This window comes from Phacochoerus africanus, chromosome 6, assembly GCF_016906955.1.
Source record: "Phacochoerus africanus isolate WHEZ1 chromosome 6, ROS_Pafr_v1, whole genome shotgun sequence".
Lineage (NCBI taxonomy): Eukaryota > Metazoa > Chordata > Mammalia > Artiodactyla > Suidae > Phacochoerus > Phacochoerus africanus.
This window is the reverse complement of record NC_062549.1, coordinates 123,277,856-123,294,275: the sequence shown is the minus strand read 5'-3', so window position 1 is coordinate 123,294,275 and position 16,420 is coordinate 123,277,856. Positions and strand designations below refer to the sequence as shown.

Below are 16,420 nucleotides of genomic sequence, written 5' to 3'. Positions count from 1 at the left end.
ATCTTGGTGATGAGACACTAGTGAGGAATTTATCTGTCTACTTCTCCTGGCCTTCCGAACAAGCATGTGCCTATTTCTGTGCCCCTGCCCTCTGGTCACTATTATCATCCTTTCAGGCGCTCAATCAGGAAATTTCAGACTTAGTGAAAACTTTTTCTTCCTACCAAATAATGATCTCACCCATCCCCATCCAAAAAGGCCGCAGAGTCCTTTCCTTTCTGTCCTCCATCCAAAGTCCTTTCCTCCCTGTTTGCTCTGTGCTGCCCTGACTCAGATGCTCACGACTTTTCACCTAGATTATTTCAAGAGTGTTCAAACTGGTTTCTACTTGATGCTTCCACCTTCCATCCATTCCACACCCTGCCGCTAGCATAATCTTCCTTAAGCGATGGCTGAGGTCCTGACCTTTCCCACACCCGCAATATTCCCTTTTACATGCAGAATAAAATACCTGTTGGTTAACCTGGGGTTTTAGATCTTCCACAAGTTGACTTCTATTAAACATTCTATCCCTTTCTCTCATTTCACAGCTTGTCTTGAATCTTCATCCACACCCCTTAATCATGTTCCTGAATCTGCTTTGTACCTCTTGTATCTGTATCTTTGCTCCTATTATATCTTTTCCTAAAGCCCGTTTCTTCTATTTTTCAAGGTCGGGCCCAAATCACATCAGCCGTGCAGCAAATTACCCCAAAGTTCAGCAGCTTAAAACAGTGACCAGCATTTGTCACCTCCTCCAGTCTGTGTGGGTCAGGAATTACGGAGCATCTTGGCTGAGGGTTCTGGTTCAGAACTGTTCATGAGGCTGCCGTCATCTGAGGCTTGATTGCGGATGGAAGATCTATTTCCACGGCTGGCAAACTGGTGTTGGCTTTTGATGGGAGTCCTCGATTCTTCTCTAGGGCTGTTTGGCTGTTCTCTGTGGCAGCTGACTTCCCCAGCAGCAGGCAGGTCAAGGGACCAAGGCAGGAACCACAAGGCCTTCTATGATCTGGTCTCAGAAGTCACACACCATCACCTTCGCCATACTCTTGTTCACACAGATCAGCCCTAATGTGAGGAAGATTACACAGTGGCTGAATATACCAAGAAGCAAGTATCCTCTGGGACAGTGTTGGAGGCTGGTGGACACACATCTCTTCAAGAAGCTAGATTCCTTAACTCCAATGTTCCTCTCCTCCCTGTTCTCAAGAGTTCAAATTCTTTAAAAAATCAGAGCTCCTGGAGATCTCCTGATAAAAATCACTTTTTTCAGGAGTTCCCATGGTGGCGCAGCGGTTAATGAATCTGACTAGGAACCATGAGGTTGCGGGTTTGATTCCTGGCCTTGCTCAGTGGGTTGGGGATCCAGCGTTGCCATGAGCTGTAGTGTAGGTCACAGACGTGGCTTGGATCCTGCATTGCTGTGGCTGTGGTGTAGGCCAGCAGCTACAGCTCTGATTAGACCCCTAGCCTGGGAGCTCCCATATGCCTCTGGAGTGGCCCTAGAAAAGGCAAAAAAAAAAAATCACTTTCCCCCTTAATTATTATTATAAAGTGTAAATCTGAAAAATTGCTTGCATTAATTATAAATGGATACAGTGCTAAGGAACTTTCTCTAAAATCCTAGGTTGGCAGAAACTTCATTCTTTGGAACACATATTAGTGCGAACAGATTATTCCTTTCCTGCCTGGGGAAATGGGTGCCATGTAAGTCACTTTGACCTGGAGAAGTAGCCTCAATTTTAGTGCAGAGGTTCCGATAAAAGGTTGTTCAGATATTCTACATTAATCTTAAATTTTTCTTTCAAGGAAATGGAATCCCTGGTCTGCGTCCCAACCCAGGTCTGATAGGAATCCTTTTACATGTAGCTCTGAATTGCCCTGAGCCTGTTAAGCACTATGTCATTTAGAGTCTACCTAAACTCTTCCCTACTCCAAACACCATAATGATCCCAGTTTCTTTCCTTTTTTGGAGACATATCCACCATTCCTCTGCTATGCAGTTTCTTTTGCTGCAGCAAGTTAATAAACCCAACTTTGCTGGGTTACAATTTTTGTCCCTAGGGCTTTATGACCATTTGGTGTTATCTGAGCTCATATCACGAGCTGCAGTGTGGCTCAGCAGGTTAAGGATCCCACACAGTAACTGCAGTGGCTTGGGTTGCTGCTTGGTGTGGGTTTGATAGCTGGCCCAGGAACTTCCCAATTGGCCTAAAACAAAAAAGAAAACAAAACAAATTACCCATGCTTCTTGAGCAAGGGTGGGTTTTTCAGAACACCTTGCCCAATGAGTAACATTCTTACCTTACCTTTCCTTTGAACTATAGTCTACTTCCTAAATATATCTCTCCTTTGAAATATATTTACTAAATGGATATATTTTGGACTAACCTTACACACCCTACCTTCACTGCTACTAACTCCAAGGTGATACACTTTCTCCCAAGGTTTCTAACCCTTTTACAGTGCTATGCAATTTATGAGTGAATTAGTAATTTTCCCTCTTCCTGAATAATTCTTGTAATCTCTATTAGGTGAGAAAACTCCTAAGGAACCATTGTTTTGTGTTCTATTTTAATGTGGGGTACTTTAATACGCCTATTGTGCAGGTTTTATATACTTATTTTCTGACTGACACACTTGCTTTTCTCTGGTTTCCTCGACTGAAGACAAGAACTCATGAGTCACCGTACATTTCCCCAGTCTAAATGCTAAGGAGATGGATTTCTGTATCACAGGGCCTAGCAGAAGAATGCTGTAATCTGTAATGCCTTTCTGATTCCGGGAGTCAGGCCAGCGTGAATACAACGCATGCTTGTTATTTCTGAATGTCCCTTGGCCAACAGCGTTTCTCAAACTTTCTGTCTGACTAGATCCACAATAAGAAATACATTTTGTATTACTCCTCAGGACACATAGATACGAAAAACTGGCAAAACATTTTCTCAAAACAATTCTTTTACACAAAATGCACCCTGAGATTTTTTCCATTATGTTCTGTTCGACCAGAATTCATTAAAAAAAAAAAAAAAAGTGGCGGAAAACCGATAGCACCATGCCCTACAGCCAACGCTGGCTTGGAAAAAGGTCTTTGATTTGCGGTCACTCCTTCCCCATTTCCACACGTTGTTCCGACAGGTGTTTTCAACTGTGCGCTCAGTTTTGTGTAAATGATCTGTGACGGGCTGTTCCTCTCCTCCAGGCGCCTTTAAGAGGGTGGTGACAGCCCATCCAGGCGAGTGGCGTGGCTGATCCCACCAAGGCCCGCGCAGGCCAGGCCCGCTTTTCCAGTTCTTGAGAAAGCCTGGGTGTGCGCGCGCGCGGAAGTGGGGGTAGGGGCGAGGCGGGGGCCACCCCGAGGCCTCGGAGCACCAAGGAGCTGCCGAAGGAGGCTCGGCGGCCGTCTCTGCGCCCGCGTTCCCGGTGACTCTGCGACGGTCGGCGCGTGCGCAGAGCGCCTCCCGGGAACTGTCCGGCCTCCGTTGCGCCCGCGCGCGCTCCCGCCGAGCCGAGGTCGGGGGCGGGGGTTCCGGCGCGCGGCCGCGCCAGGGGGCGGTCCTGCGCGGCCGGCCCCGCCCTCCCTCGGCGCGCTCCTCTCCTCCCAGTCTCCCCCGCGCTTCCTGCATTAAGGTAGTCGCCGCCGCGCCCGGGTCCCCGTCCCCGAGTCGCTCGCACAGGCTGTGCCATGGCGGCCTTCAGCAAGTACCTGACCGTGCGAAACTCCTCGCTGGCGGGGGCCGCCTTCCTGCTGCTTTGCCTGCTCCACAAACGGCGCCGCGCCCTCGGCCTGCACGGGTAAGAAGGCCCGTGGCCGCGCCGCGTTCCCGGGCCCGAGCGGGAGCTCCCCGCGCGCTCTCAATCTTTGCCCGGCGGGGTCAAGCGTAGAGGGGCCGGCCGCCGCTGCCAGGCTCCAATGTCAGGGTGTCCCGGTGTCCCAGAGGCGCGGGCGGCCCCAGAGCTGCCTGCGCTCCGCCAGCCTTTCCGGCTGCTCACTCTGCCCCCGGGGGTGTGAAGGAATCGTTCTTCTGCGCCCGTGGGCAAACCTGTGCCTCTGTCCCGACGTGGCTTCCCCGTGTCCTCCCCAAACCACGTCCTTCCTGCATTAACTTTCTGGGTGTGTTTTAGTTTTGCCACCTCATCCCCTGCCAGACCGTGGGTTTGCTTTGTGGACGTGTATGTATGATGGGAGGATGGAGACTGGACTCACCAGGCTGTGGTCTAAACCATTGGATGAGCTTTGGCACGATTCCTTAGTAGTTGCTGTTGAGAGTCGCGAGGATGGTTCACACGAACTATCTTGGGTCCGCTTGGCAAAGTTGCCTTGTAAAGTGGTGTCCCCTTGGAGTTGGTCATTGAACTCCCAGGCATTTCATCTGGAAAGGCTGATCGGTTCCGAGGTATTAGGAGGGCAGGTTCCCTTCCCTGACTCGCAGGTGGAAGGTGAAAGTGTTTTAGGTAAGGGTTAGGATTCTCTTTGATTATACTCCCCTGCTTGCCTCCTCGAGAATTTTAATGTTTAGATTTAATTTGGGGAGATTATAACATTAGAGAAGGGAGAGAAAGAATTGAGTTACTGTTCTGGGGTTACTGACATAATTTTTTATTTGCCAAGAGTCACTTTCCTTCAGCAAATGAATGAGAAAAGGCTACTTCCTAAGCATTCCTGCCACTCTTGTATATTTCATATTAAATTTTGGCATAGTGCTTTCATGCATTTTATTTATTTATTTATTTGGGCAGGTACTGTTTGCCTTCTGTTTTGATTTGCCCGTTATATCTAATTAGTAGACTTTTGACCAAACCACTGACAAGTGGCTTTAATTCCCATGAAGTTCTTAACTAACCATCTCCTGACTTCCTTATCTTATTAAAGTCTGAATCGGTGACCTTTCTTTTCCTTCCTAAATCTGTTTAACAGAGTTGAAAATGATTTGCATCTTTGTCCAGACAATACTGTACCTATTCATGTTTCTCCTATTCAGGTTGCTTTTAAAATGAGTAATTCTGGAAAATATAAACCAAATTTTCTATTAGATTGTATGCTTGCTGAGCTCCCAGTTGCAGATGGAAGTTGTTTGTTATCTGGGAATACACCAATAGAAAATGTAAAATACCTTTGAATTACATTTTTGCAGAGATGTGTTTCAGCGCATAGAACAGGTATTTTAGTACGAGCTGCCCTAGCAGCTCTAGCTTGTTTTTATGATTAAAAAAAATTTTTTTGTTTTATTGGAGTGTTGCATACTTGTGGAAAAATACTCATTAAGTGTTGAGCTTGAAAGAGTTTCACAAATGGAGCTCATTCACTTAATCACCACCCAGAGCTGCACCAAGCTAACATTATCAGCAGTGCAGAAACTCTTCGGGTCTTTTCCAATCACAGCTAAAGGAGTTACTAACTAATAAGGCCATTGATTAGTGAGTAAGGGAAATTTTAAACATAGTCTTATGGGAAATAGTAAGCACAAAATAGTATAATAGAATCTGTCTTAGCAAATAATTTTAGGTGTTTATTCATTATTACATAAAATGCTTGAAAAATCTCTTTTTGAGAAACTTTGTAAACTTTTTGGGAGATTAGATGATGCAGCACTTAATTTACCAAACAAAAGTTTGTTAATCTTTTGCATTGGCAGGAGTGAGGAAAATCTTTATTTTACATATTAAATAGTTTGTGGGAGGAGAAGGCAAATTCTGAGCAGATAAGTTTAAATTACTGAGATAAAATGGTTGAATTATTTTTAAATCATTAAGAATGGTATTGAGTCTATGTAGATAATATACTTCCTGAATCTTGGATGTCTTTCAGTCACTGTCTTTGGCATCATAGCTTGAAGATTAGAAAATTCTAACTTTATATTTTACTGGCTTTTTGGATATCTTTGGTAATAGGGCTAATTAATTTTACTATCTAGTGCCTAATTAAGGAACCTGCGACTGCTTGGCCTTTTTTGGCCTCTATTATGAATAGTAGATTTGTCTTTGAAGACGTTCCTTAGAATCAGATAGATAATAGAGCTAGTAAAGTCACTTTAAAAGTTAAAGTGTCATATTATTCCAGACATTAGGAGAATGAGTAATTTTATGTTCTGAGTAAAATTTAGTCTTGTTAATGCAGATATTTCACCCAGTCAAATCATATGTATCTCTGTCTATCTCTATATATGACTTTTTATTACGGAAAATTTCACACATATTCAAACTAAACAGAATAATATAATGGACCCCCTAAACACTTTGCAGGAGAAGTACCATCAATAGTCTACCATTCCTGTTCCACCTAAGCTCCTTGCTCCCACCTCTATTTTTAAAGGTTTTTAGGTAAAATTTATATGTGTTGAACTGTAGAAATATTTTACATTTTTAAAATAAATGGATACAACGGCATAACACATCCGGCTCATAAATTAGAACATCTTCATCTCCCTGGAAAGTTCCCTTGCATTCATGCCACGTGACCACGGTATTACCCTTTTCACCCTAGGTTTGATTATTTTATGTATTTGGTTCAAAGGAAGTATCTATTTCTTAATGTTGTATTAGGCGCTAGGTGCTGTGGGATAGAGAGAGGGGTGTGTGTGTGTTTCACACATACAGAAAATATATGACAGCTTTAAATGTGAATTCGTTAAAACGATGAGTAAGATGATGACAATGCAGTGTACAGACAGTTATGCCTTAGAAATGCTGAGAAAGACGAGATTGACGTGTTTGGGAAGAGTTAAGAAAGGTTTTATGAAGGATGTGAACGAAACCTGTAAAGGGGGTAGTAATGTGTAGTTGAAGATGAATTGATCGTTAATAGCAGCCTTTATCCGATTTTTGTTGCATTTTATGGGAGGAAGAAGCTTGGTGGGGGTCTTTCAGTCCTCCTGCTGCCACCAGAGCTCTTTTGAAGGAACACAAACATGGTCATGATTCATGTTTATTTCTTCATTAAAATCTTTCAGCTCTTCTAAAATTCACAGTTCTTAGTCTGCGGGAATGGTCCACTTCTCCTCCTCAGCCAGCCCTGTGGAGCTGCAGTCTCTGAGTAGGACAGGCTCGTTGCAGTCGGATTGTAATCACTTCCAGCCCCGTATGTGTTCTCCTTCAGGACTCAGGGCAGTCAGCACTTTGTCGTGAATCTTTTCTGTCTTGTCCTGGTCTCCAAACTGATGATGTTGTCCTCTGCTCTCATGCTGCTCTAAGCATCCTTCTACGCTGGTTACTGCTCTGTGTTGTACGAGTTGATGCTCTTGGCTTCTGCCTACATCCACCTGAGTTTCTAGAGGGCATGAACTGAGTTGTCTGTAAGTTCCTAGTTTACACATGTCACGGGATAGACATTCAGGAAGTATTGAGGAGTGGACGAATGATGTAGGATAGCTGAAACCCTTTAAAGGGTAATTGTGTGACCAGCAGCTGGAGATGGGCTATCAGTACAAGCACGAGTAGAGACATTATCTTCAGAGCAGCCAGCGGTTGTCGTGTATCTGAGATTATGTAATGTGAGCTGAGGGGTAGGAAATCAGTGGGTCAGTTTTAGAAGGCAGGGCAAGGGCCAGTCGACACTGACAAACTGTTTATGATCTTAAAAACCCAAGAACAAAAGCAGAACAAAGCAGTTTTCTTTCCCTTCTGATGAATGGTTGTCAAGGTTCAGATTTCTCATCCTGGATTTCAGACCTTCGTCTATCTGGTCTCATCTTACCTGGCTAATCTCGTGTGCCATTGCCTGCCAGTGACGGTGCTCTGTTCCACACAGACCAGTTTCTGGGACTTCCCATGTGGCTCGCACCAAACAGGCCAGTTTCTGTACTGTTCTCTGAACAGGCCACACTCATTCCTGGCTTGGGAGCCTTGTTCGTGATATTAGCCACACCTGGAATATCTCTTCCTGTTTCTTCTGTTCTTCAACTCTTAACTTTTAAGGGTTAGGTCCAGGTCCCCTTTCCATGAAGGGTTTTTAGACTGTGAATTTAGGTACTTTTCTTGTTTCATGGATTAATTGCTTTACTGGGTGTGATCTAGCTGTTGGCCATCAGGATGTAGCCTTGTTCACCAGCTTCAAAGTCCCAGGCTGTGTAGATGGTGGGAACACAGGTTCCTCCCCAGCTATTTCTGAGGAGTTTCCTGGAGCTGGTCTTTCTCTGGGTCATGGCTTACTTCACATCTGTGCTTCTGCCCTATTCTCGATCCCACTTCTGTCTTGTCTCTTGAGCTTGTCATTTGGTACCTGCCTTGATTCCTCTAAAGTATCCATCACAAAGCAGGTGTTTGTAGTGGAGTTTTATTGAAAATTTGGGAGTAGTGGCAAGGATTCTATCACAACATAGTGAACAGCTTCACACGGAGACATCCTTTGATTTGCAGGTTTCTTGGACCTTCCCACTGTTGGAAATTTGCCGGCTCTTTTTCCCCGCACCTCGGCGCTGTGGCCTGTCGCTGAGTCTTTCCTGTCGCTGGCTCCTACCCCCTGTCCTCTCTCCCCACTAACCTCGCTACCACTCTCCTGCATGCTGAGTCAGCTTTCCTTCATGTGATTGGGCTGCGCTTTTCTCAGTTTCATGGGCTCACTGAGTGTTCTGCGAAGTGCATGTGTGCGTCAGGTGAGGGGCTGGCCTTGCGTGAGACCCTCAGGATGAACCCCGAGTGCATGGCCCTGGGGCTGGGCCCATACAGATCCTCCGAATGAAAAGGAGATGAGTAAGCGACTATAGATACAGAAGGCCTTAAAGGATTTGCGGGGAAAAGCAGCTGAGAACCAAAACCAACAGATGCAAGTCGTGTTCTCAGAACTGTAGGGCTGTCTGGGGTCTGCTGGGGGTAACTGGGTGCAGACCGTTTAATTAATTACACTTCTCACTTCGGGGCACGTTAGCATCATTGACTAGACATTCTGGTTTAGGGCTTTGCAGTTGCTGATCCTCTGCCTGGATTTCCCCATATTTCCCCACTGTTTCCCCTCTCGTTTTTCAGTCTTTTACCAGATGTCTTATCTGTGAGACCTTCCATTGCTACTCACTTTATCTTTTTTTTTTTTTTTTGGTCTTTTTAGGGCCACACCCATGGCATATGGAGGTTCCCAGGCCAGGGGTTGAATCGGAGCAGTAGCTTCCAGCCTACACCACAGCCACGGCAACGCAGGATCCGAGCCCCATCTTCGACCTACACCACAGTTTATGGCAACGAGGATCCTTAACCCACGGAGTGAGGCCAGGGATCGAACCCACATCCTCATGGATACTAGTGGGATTCGTTTCCGATGAGTCACTGTAGGAACTCCGCATTGCTATTCACTTGAAAATAGAGAGTCCTACCCACGCACACTGCCCCTTTCTTGGCTTTCGATTTCTCCTTAGCACTTATCACCGTCAATTGCACTATTTAGTTCACACATTAACTTCTTATTTTGTCTCTTGCTTAGATATAAGTTTTGCGGGGGCAGGAATTTCTCATGTGTTTTGTTCTTGTTTTAACTCCAGTGGCTAGAGCTGTGGTTGGCATATAGCAGGCACTCAAAAAATGTTTGTTGAATGACTATTTGAGATGCTCATTTCTAAGGGCTATGGTTACTGTTTTAAATAACAATTTTTTTTCTTGCTACAGATGTAAATGTTGTCTCTTTAAGTATATTTTAGGCTCTTTAGGAGTTGGGCCCCTTGTATATGCATGGGTAAAAGCAAGCCGTAGAAATTTATTAAAATAGTATCATTATTATTTTATAACCTGCTTTTTTTTTTTTCTTAATGGCCGCACCCTCGGCATATGGAAGTTCCCAGACTAGGGGTCGAATTGGAGCTACAGCTGCCAGCCTATACCACAGCAACGTGGGATCTGAGCCGAGTCTGTGAACTACACCACATCTCATTGCAATGCCAGATCCTTAACTCAGTGAGTGAGGTCAGGGATCAAAAGAACCACGTCCTCATGGATCCTAGTCGTGTTTGTTAACTGCTGAACCACGAAGAGAATTTCCTATAACCTGCTTTTGACAGTTAACAATTAGAGTGGAAACGTTCAAGGCAATTAAAAAAATTAAAAATCATCCATAATGTCATCATAACACACCTATTATTTTTTATTACCTTTTATTATTTATATGCATATATTTTCACAAAGTTGTATACATCTTTTGTCATTTTCATTTAAAACTTAGGCATCTTTCCTGTGTTTCATTACTGTATGTGTGTGTGTGTGTATATATATATATACATATATATATATATTTTTTTTTTTTTCCGTTTTTGGCCACCCTCGAGATATATGGAATTCCTGGGCCAGGGATCAGATCCAAGCCACAGCTGTGGCAATGCCAGATCCTTTACCCAATGTGCTGGGCCGGGGAATCGAACCTGTGTCCCTGTGCTCCCAAGATGCCACCCATACCCTTGTGCCATGGGCAGAAACTCCCACTACTGTATTTTAAAAGAAATGCATAAATATTCCTTTGTGGAGTTGCTGCCGTGGTGCAGTAAGTTAAGAATCTGACTACAGTGGCTCAGGTCTCTTCGGAGGTGCAGGTTTGATCCCCAGACTGGTGCAGTGGGTTAAGGGATTGGACTTTGCAGCAGCTATGGCTTGGGTGGCAGCTGTGGCTTGGATTCCGTCCCTGGCCCAGGAACTTACATATGCTGCAGCTGTGGCCATAAAAAGAAAAGAAGAAGAAGGAAAAAAAAAAAAAAAAAACCTCCTTATGTGGAGTTCCCGTGGTGGCGCAGCTGAAACGAATCCGGCTAGGTATCATGAGGTTTCAGGTTCAATCCCTGGCCTTGCTTAGTGGGTTAAGGATCCAGCGTTGTGGTGAGCTGTGGTGTAGGTCGAAGATGGGGCTCGGATCTGGCGTTGCTGTGGCTGTGGTGTAGGCTGGCAGCTGTAGCTCTAATTCAACCCCTGGCCTGGGAACCTCCCTATGCTGCAGGCGGGGCCCTAAAAAGCAAAACAAACCTTGTGTGACTATTTCAGGATTTCTTTTACCCTTAGGTACTGGGTGTTTAGATTGCTTCTGTAATTTTTGTAGATAATACTATATATTTTTCTGAGTGAGCATTTCTGTCTCTGCTGAATTATTTCCTTGGAATGAATGACCAGAAATAGGATGAATGAAGGATGTAACATTATGAGCTTTCCTTTAGTGTTTATGGAAAAGGTGTGAACATTCTGGAGCCACACACATGCCGCATATTACTTAACAAAGAGTTGTGCTAGAGAGCACTATGAGCGGGAGCAGATTTAGTTCTCTAACCGCCAAGGGGTGTTTGAATTTGGAGGGGACAGCTTTAGAGGTGTAGAATAATATTGCAGAATTATTTAAATTTGTAGGAATGCACATTTTTACATATGGCAACATCGCTTTATCAGGGAGGCACTTGGCCTAGTATAAAACACGGGCTTTGGAGTTGGATCTGGGTTCAGATTTTTATTCGGCTGTTTGTAGGCTTGTGACCTTGGTCAGTGTGCTCAGTCTCTTTGAGCCTCGGTTTCCTCATCTGTAGAACAGGGATGATAGTGTTTACTTATCTCAGTAGTTGTGAGGATTAACTGAGAAAATATCTTAATTCAGTAGCTGGAATAAAGCGCCATAAATAAAAGATAACTTTAGCCCTCCCCATGCTTGCTAAAGAAACAGCAAAACGTCCCATTGTTAGGGTCTCAAAAACCATTTATCCTTCTTAAAAATTTCCTCAGATATGCCCATGAAAATCTCCCTAAGGAAACCTTTTGAACTGACAGAATCCTTCAGAGTTGGAAAGTATTTTTTGTTTGTTTGCTTTGTTGTTGTTGATTTTGTCTTTCTGCCATTTCTTGGGCTGCTCCCGAAGCATATGGAGGTTTCCAGGCTAGGAGTTGAATTGGAGCTGTAGCCGCTGGCCTACCCCACAGCCACTGCAATGCTGGATCCGAGACGAGTCTGCGACCTACACCACAGCTCACGGTGACACCGGATCCTTAACCCACTGAGCAAGGCCAGGGATCGAACCCGCAACCTCAGGGTTCCTAGTTGGATTCGTTAACCACTGAGCCACGATGGGAACTCCGAGAGTTGGAAAGTATTTGAATTACTTTTATGTGATATGGTTTCAGGCCTCTGCAGTTTTTCGGTTGCTGCTTCCTGAATATGATAATCTTTATTTCTCCACCCTTTATTAAGGAGGAGGTGTGAAACTGAATTCCTTATTCTAAGTGTGGTCTGCCTTGACAGCATGGAACGGACTGTAAATCCAAAGCTTTTGTTAAAATAGTTCAGGTTTTATTCATTTTTAAAATAGTATTCTTCACTCATATTTTAGCTTACACAGTTGTTTTCCCTTCCTTTCCTCTTCTCAACTTGTGTTTGATTTTTTTTTTTTAACTTGGCTGTGGGTATTTACAGCTTATCTTGATGAGCACATTGCTTTCTAAGTTTTTTTTTTTTTCATCCTGTACATTTCATTAGTATTCCTCCTGTGTATTTTGTCAATAAATAAAGTATTGGACAGGACCAAGCATAGAACAGTCTATTTATATCACTGTAACCTTTGTTGTAAACGATTCCTTTTGGATGTTGTATTGGTTCTCACCTTTAACTTACCAGTACCTTTCCACACCTGGTAATTACATGCCTTCTGGTGATGACGTGGCGCTCCGCCGCAGGACTAGGCATTTGATCCCTGCTGGATGGGTCAGAGTCCTCCTCCCCTGTGATGTTTCTGCTGGAGCCAGGGGGGAGGATCTTTCTTTCAGTCCCTTCAGCTGTGAGGATGAGACCTTTGAGCTCTATGTGGCATCTTCCCCTTGTACATGGAAAAGATGGAGAACCCCTGATTGGGTTTGTAACAAATGCTTTGGAGCATAATAAACCAAGTTTACAGAATTTTCATAGTCCCTTCAGAGACAAGAAGTAGTTTGGTCTGACATGACTTTTTTTTGGGGGGGTGGGCCATGCCTGCAGCATGTGAAAATTCCCTGGCTAGGGGTCGAACCCACGCCACAGCAGCAACCTGAGCCACAGCTGTGGTAATGCTGGATCCCTAATCCACTGAGCCACAAGGAAACTCCCACCATGACTTTTTGGTGAACTCATGTTTGCTCCAGGAATTTACCGTTTTCTTTCAAGTACCTATACCATACTAGCCATTTAGAAAAATAAGTTGTAATTTTTTCCCCAGGATCAACGTCAGACTTAGCCAAGACCTGGTGAGTATCATCACCTTCTAATCTATTGTAATAAAAATGTAAACTGGAATTATGAAGAAGAAAGGTAGGTGCTCCTTGTAATTTTCTTTAGAGTTGCATATGCCAGATTGAATTTTATGTGAAAGAAATACTGTATTTCCCTATTGTTATTTTTTTGCAATGATTTTTTTGCAATGATTTTTATGGAATGTTAGGGTTTTTTAAAAATGTCATTTGTAGTCATTTCTACAGCAAAGTAGATGTAAGGCCCTTGCTTAAGAGGTTTTCTTTCTTCTTTTTTTTTTTTTTTTTTAATTTTATGGCCCCAACTAGAGCATATGGAAGTTCCCAGACCAGGGATTCGGTCCAAGCCACAGCTGTCACCTACGCTGCAGCTAAGCAACACCGGATCCTTTAATGCACTGTGCTGGGCTGGGCATCTAACCTGCACCTCTGCAGCAAACAGAGCTGCTGCAGTCGGCTTCTTAACCCGCTTTGCTGCAACGGAACTCCTATCATGACTTTCTTTTTATGAGGCGATCACTTTTGTCTTAGGCATCTCTGTCAAGAAGATAGCCTTCCATAAGCATAAGGGTAAAATGCTCTGGATAATGCTCTTCAGTGGGAACCATTAGGCATATTGAGATAGTTTGAAGCCTTGTTAGGTGAAACCAATGAGTGTGCTAATGGTGGTTTGTTTTGTTTTTTTGTCCAACATGCATTTGTTGCCCTTTGGCCAGATTAGCAGTCCTGAATGAATGCAATTAAATTAATAAAGCATAAAATTAAAAGATCATCAAAGCATTCAGCTAATGTGATATCTGTAAATAGATTAGCAATCTCACATACCGCTATAATAGTGCCATAATAATAGACGTAAATGTGGCTTATATGATTTACTGATATACTCTATGCTTACGAAGTTATCTATTGGCATTAAAAATAGGAGTTCCTATCATGGCTCAGTGTTAAGGAACCCAACCCAACTAGTATCCATGAGGATGCGAATTCAATCCCTGGCCTCCATCAGTGGGTTAAGGATCTGACATTGCTGTAGGTTGCAGATGCAGCTTGGATCCTGTATTGCTGTGGCGCAGGCCGGTGGCTACAACTCCAATTGGACCCCTAGCCTGGGAACTTCCATATGCCATGGGTGCGGCCCTAAACTAAAAATAATAAAAAGACAAAAAAAAATGTTCTTTGTGGAATGAGGCACCTTCTCTAGATAATTTATAATGTAGTCATTTAATCAGCATGCTGTTTCTGTGTGTCACTGCCTGTCACGTGTAAAACATTTGTACACTTTTGTAAACCTGTGCAGTAAGCCGCACGAGACATGGTGTGTCCTCGGAAGGGAAAAGTATTGTCCTTTAAATTTGTCTTACTTTAGTGAGTGGGACTTTTTCACATTTCAGCTTCTCTGAAACTTGGATACAATTTACAGCCGGTGCATCTTAGCTTTGATTAATATAGTATTAGCATATTGTTGCATTTCCTTGTCACTATGCGTGTTTTTAACCTGCTTATAAAAATGCTTTGTGGTAATTTTCATCAAACTCAATGTTCTGACTTCAAATTCAGTGTTACTGTCGTTCTTTCTTCATTAAATCTTAGAGGTGGACTTAAGTTATAGCAAAAGAAGACATTGAGGTAGAATCAGATCTTTTTTTCCTTCCGGAACAAGGGCTGGAGGAAGTAGGCTGGCGTGGGAATCAGCGAACCACTCCAAGAAGGGAACGCAAAGAGCATGCGCCGCGGTCAGGCGCCGCGGCAGGCATGCCGGCTGGGTCAGATGCTCGGTTTGGGGACAGGATTGAAAGGTCCTGTTCTCAAGAGTTGGGGTTTGATACAGGTCTCTACCCTCAGCATCGAGTGCTCTGTGCTGAGGACTTGTGCGAGTGGATGAGAAAGTCTGTTTCCTGGGCGGATCCTGGGCTGGGAAAAGGTAGAACCTATTTCACTGTACTTTTGAATTGGGCGCTTGGGAAGATTAAACATGAAATCAGACAAGACTTTTGCAGTTAAGAAACTCACAGACTATGAAAAGAGAGAATCCTGTGTCTTAAAATATCACATCAAGTTTCCAGTTTGAAAAAACTGCTGATACAACTACAGGTGTGATAAATTCATTTGCGTAATAAAAAAAAATAAAATAAAAATAAAAAACAACTCCTGGTATATTTTACATAAAATGTTATTCTCCATTTACCTGTGAATATAATTTTATTGTATCAGGAAGTTAGATTTAAGACATTTTCATCTATAGCATTCATTTGCTCTCCCCGCCCCAAACTAATGCCCAAGATACGTTGTTTAAAGGGGTGAGGCCAGGGAGGAAGCAAATATACGACAGAATCAGCATATAGGTATCAGATAATTTCCGGTTTAACTATTGATGGGTGAATACATTTCTCCCTATATTTTATCCCTGGCTCAACAACACACAAAATAGCTTTCTTCATTGGAGAAAATGCCAAAATGGGAGGAAACGCAGCATTGATCTGGCACATTCTCTTGACTGCTTGCTGTATGTCACTAGGCTAGGCAGTGAGAGATCAAATTGATGAACCTTGCTTCTAACCTTAGCCTGTGGAAATACAAATACCTAGGAAATTGTTCAGTCAGTAAGACTAGACCTGTGATCTAGGAATAATTCTGTGGGAGGGGGCACCGAGCTGGCAGTGTTTAATTGTTCTGGTTGTTACCTGGGCACGTTTCACATTTGTGCCTAATCCTGAGAGATTTAAGGGCTAAAGGCGTTCTAGGTAGCTAAACCAGCATGCGCAGAACCCAGTGCTAATGGATTTATGATCTGAGAAGGCGGCCTTGCAAAGACACGAAGCTGGTAATGTTACTATTAATTATTTATTGAGTACTTGCCATGTTATAGGCATTGTTGTAAATATTTTGCATTTGTTCTTTACTATATTCTTTTGAGATAGTTATTTTATTATTATTTTTACCAGGAAGGTAAAACTGGTACCTGATTATAACAGTTCTTAAATTTGAATTAGCCATGTGGAAGGTAAAAGACAGAATAAAGAATTTTTATTGAAGCCTTCTGACGGACTTAGATTTGTAACCAAGCGAGGCTTCATGCCCATGGCACAGAGAGCTAATTCTTGACAAGTGTTTTCAGCAAAGTAAGGCTTTATTGCAGGGCACCAAACAGGGGAGTGGGAGACAAGCCTCAGCTCCACTCCATCTTGTTTCTTTGAGTTAGGTTTTTTGTTTTTTTTTTGTTTTTGTCTTTTTAGGGCCACACACACCGCATGTGGAGGTTCCCAGGCTAGGGGTTGAA

General features: G+C 43.5%; 1 protein-coding gene across 3 annotated transcripts in view; it reads left to right on the top strand.

Annotated features, from left to right (window-relative positions):
* Positions 1–3,590: 3,590 nt before the first annotated feature.
* ABCD3 (ATP binding cassette subfamily D member 3) overlaps positions 3,591–16,420 on the top strand; it is an 81,267-nt gene continuing 68,437 nt past the window's right edge. For 2 of the 3 annotated variants that reach the window (XM_047785258.1, XM_047785259.1), the window contains exon 1: positions 3,601–3,777. In XM_047785258.1, coding sequence (XP_047641214.1) covers positions 3,668–3,777 — 110 coding nt within the window. In that variant the 5' untranslated portion in view covers positions 3,601–3,667. Of the gene's footprint in view, positions 3,778–16,420 lie in introns of all 3 variants that reach the window. The other variant, XM_047785257.1, reaches the window with a different exon arrangement.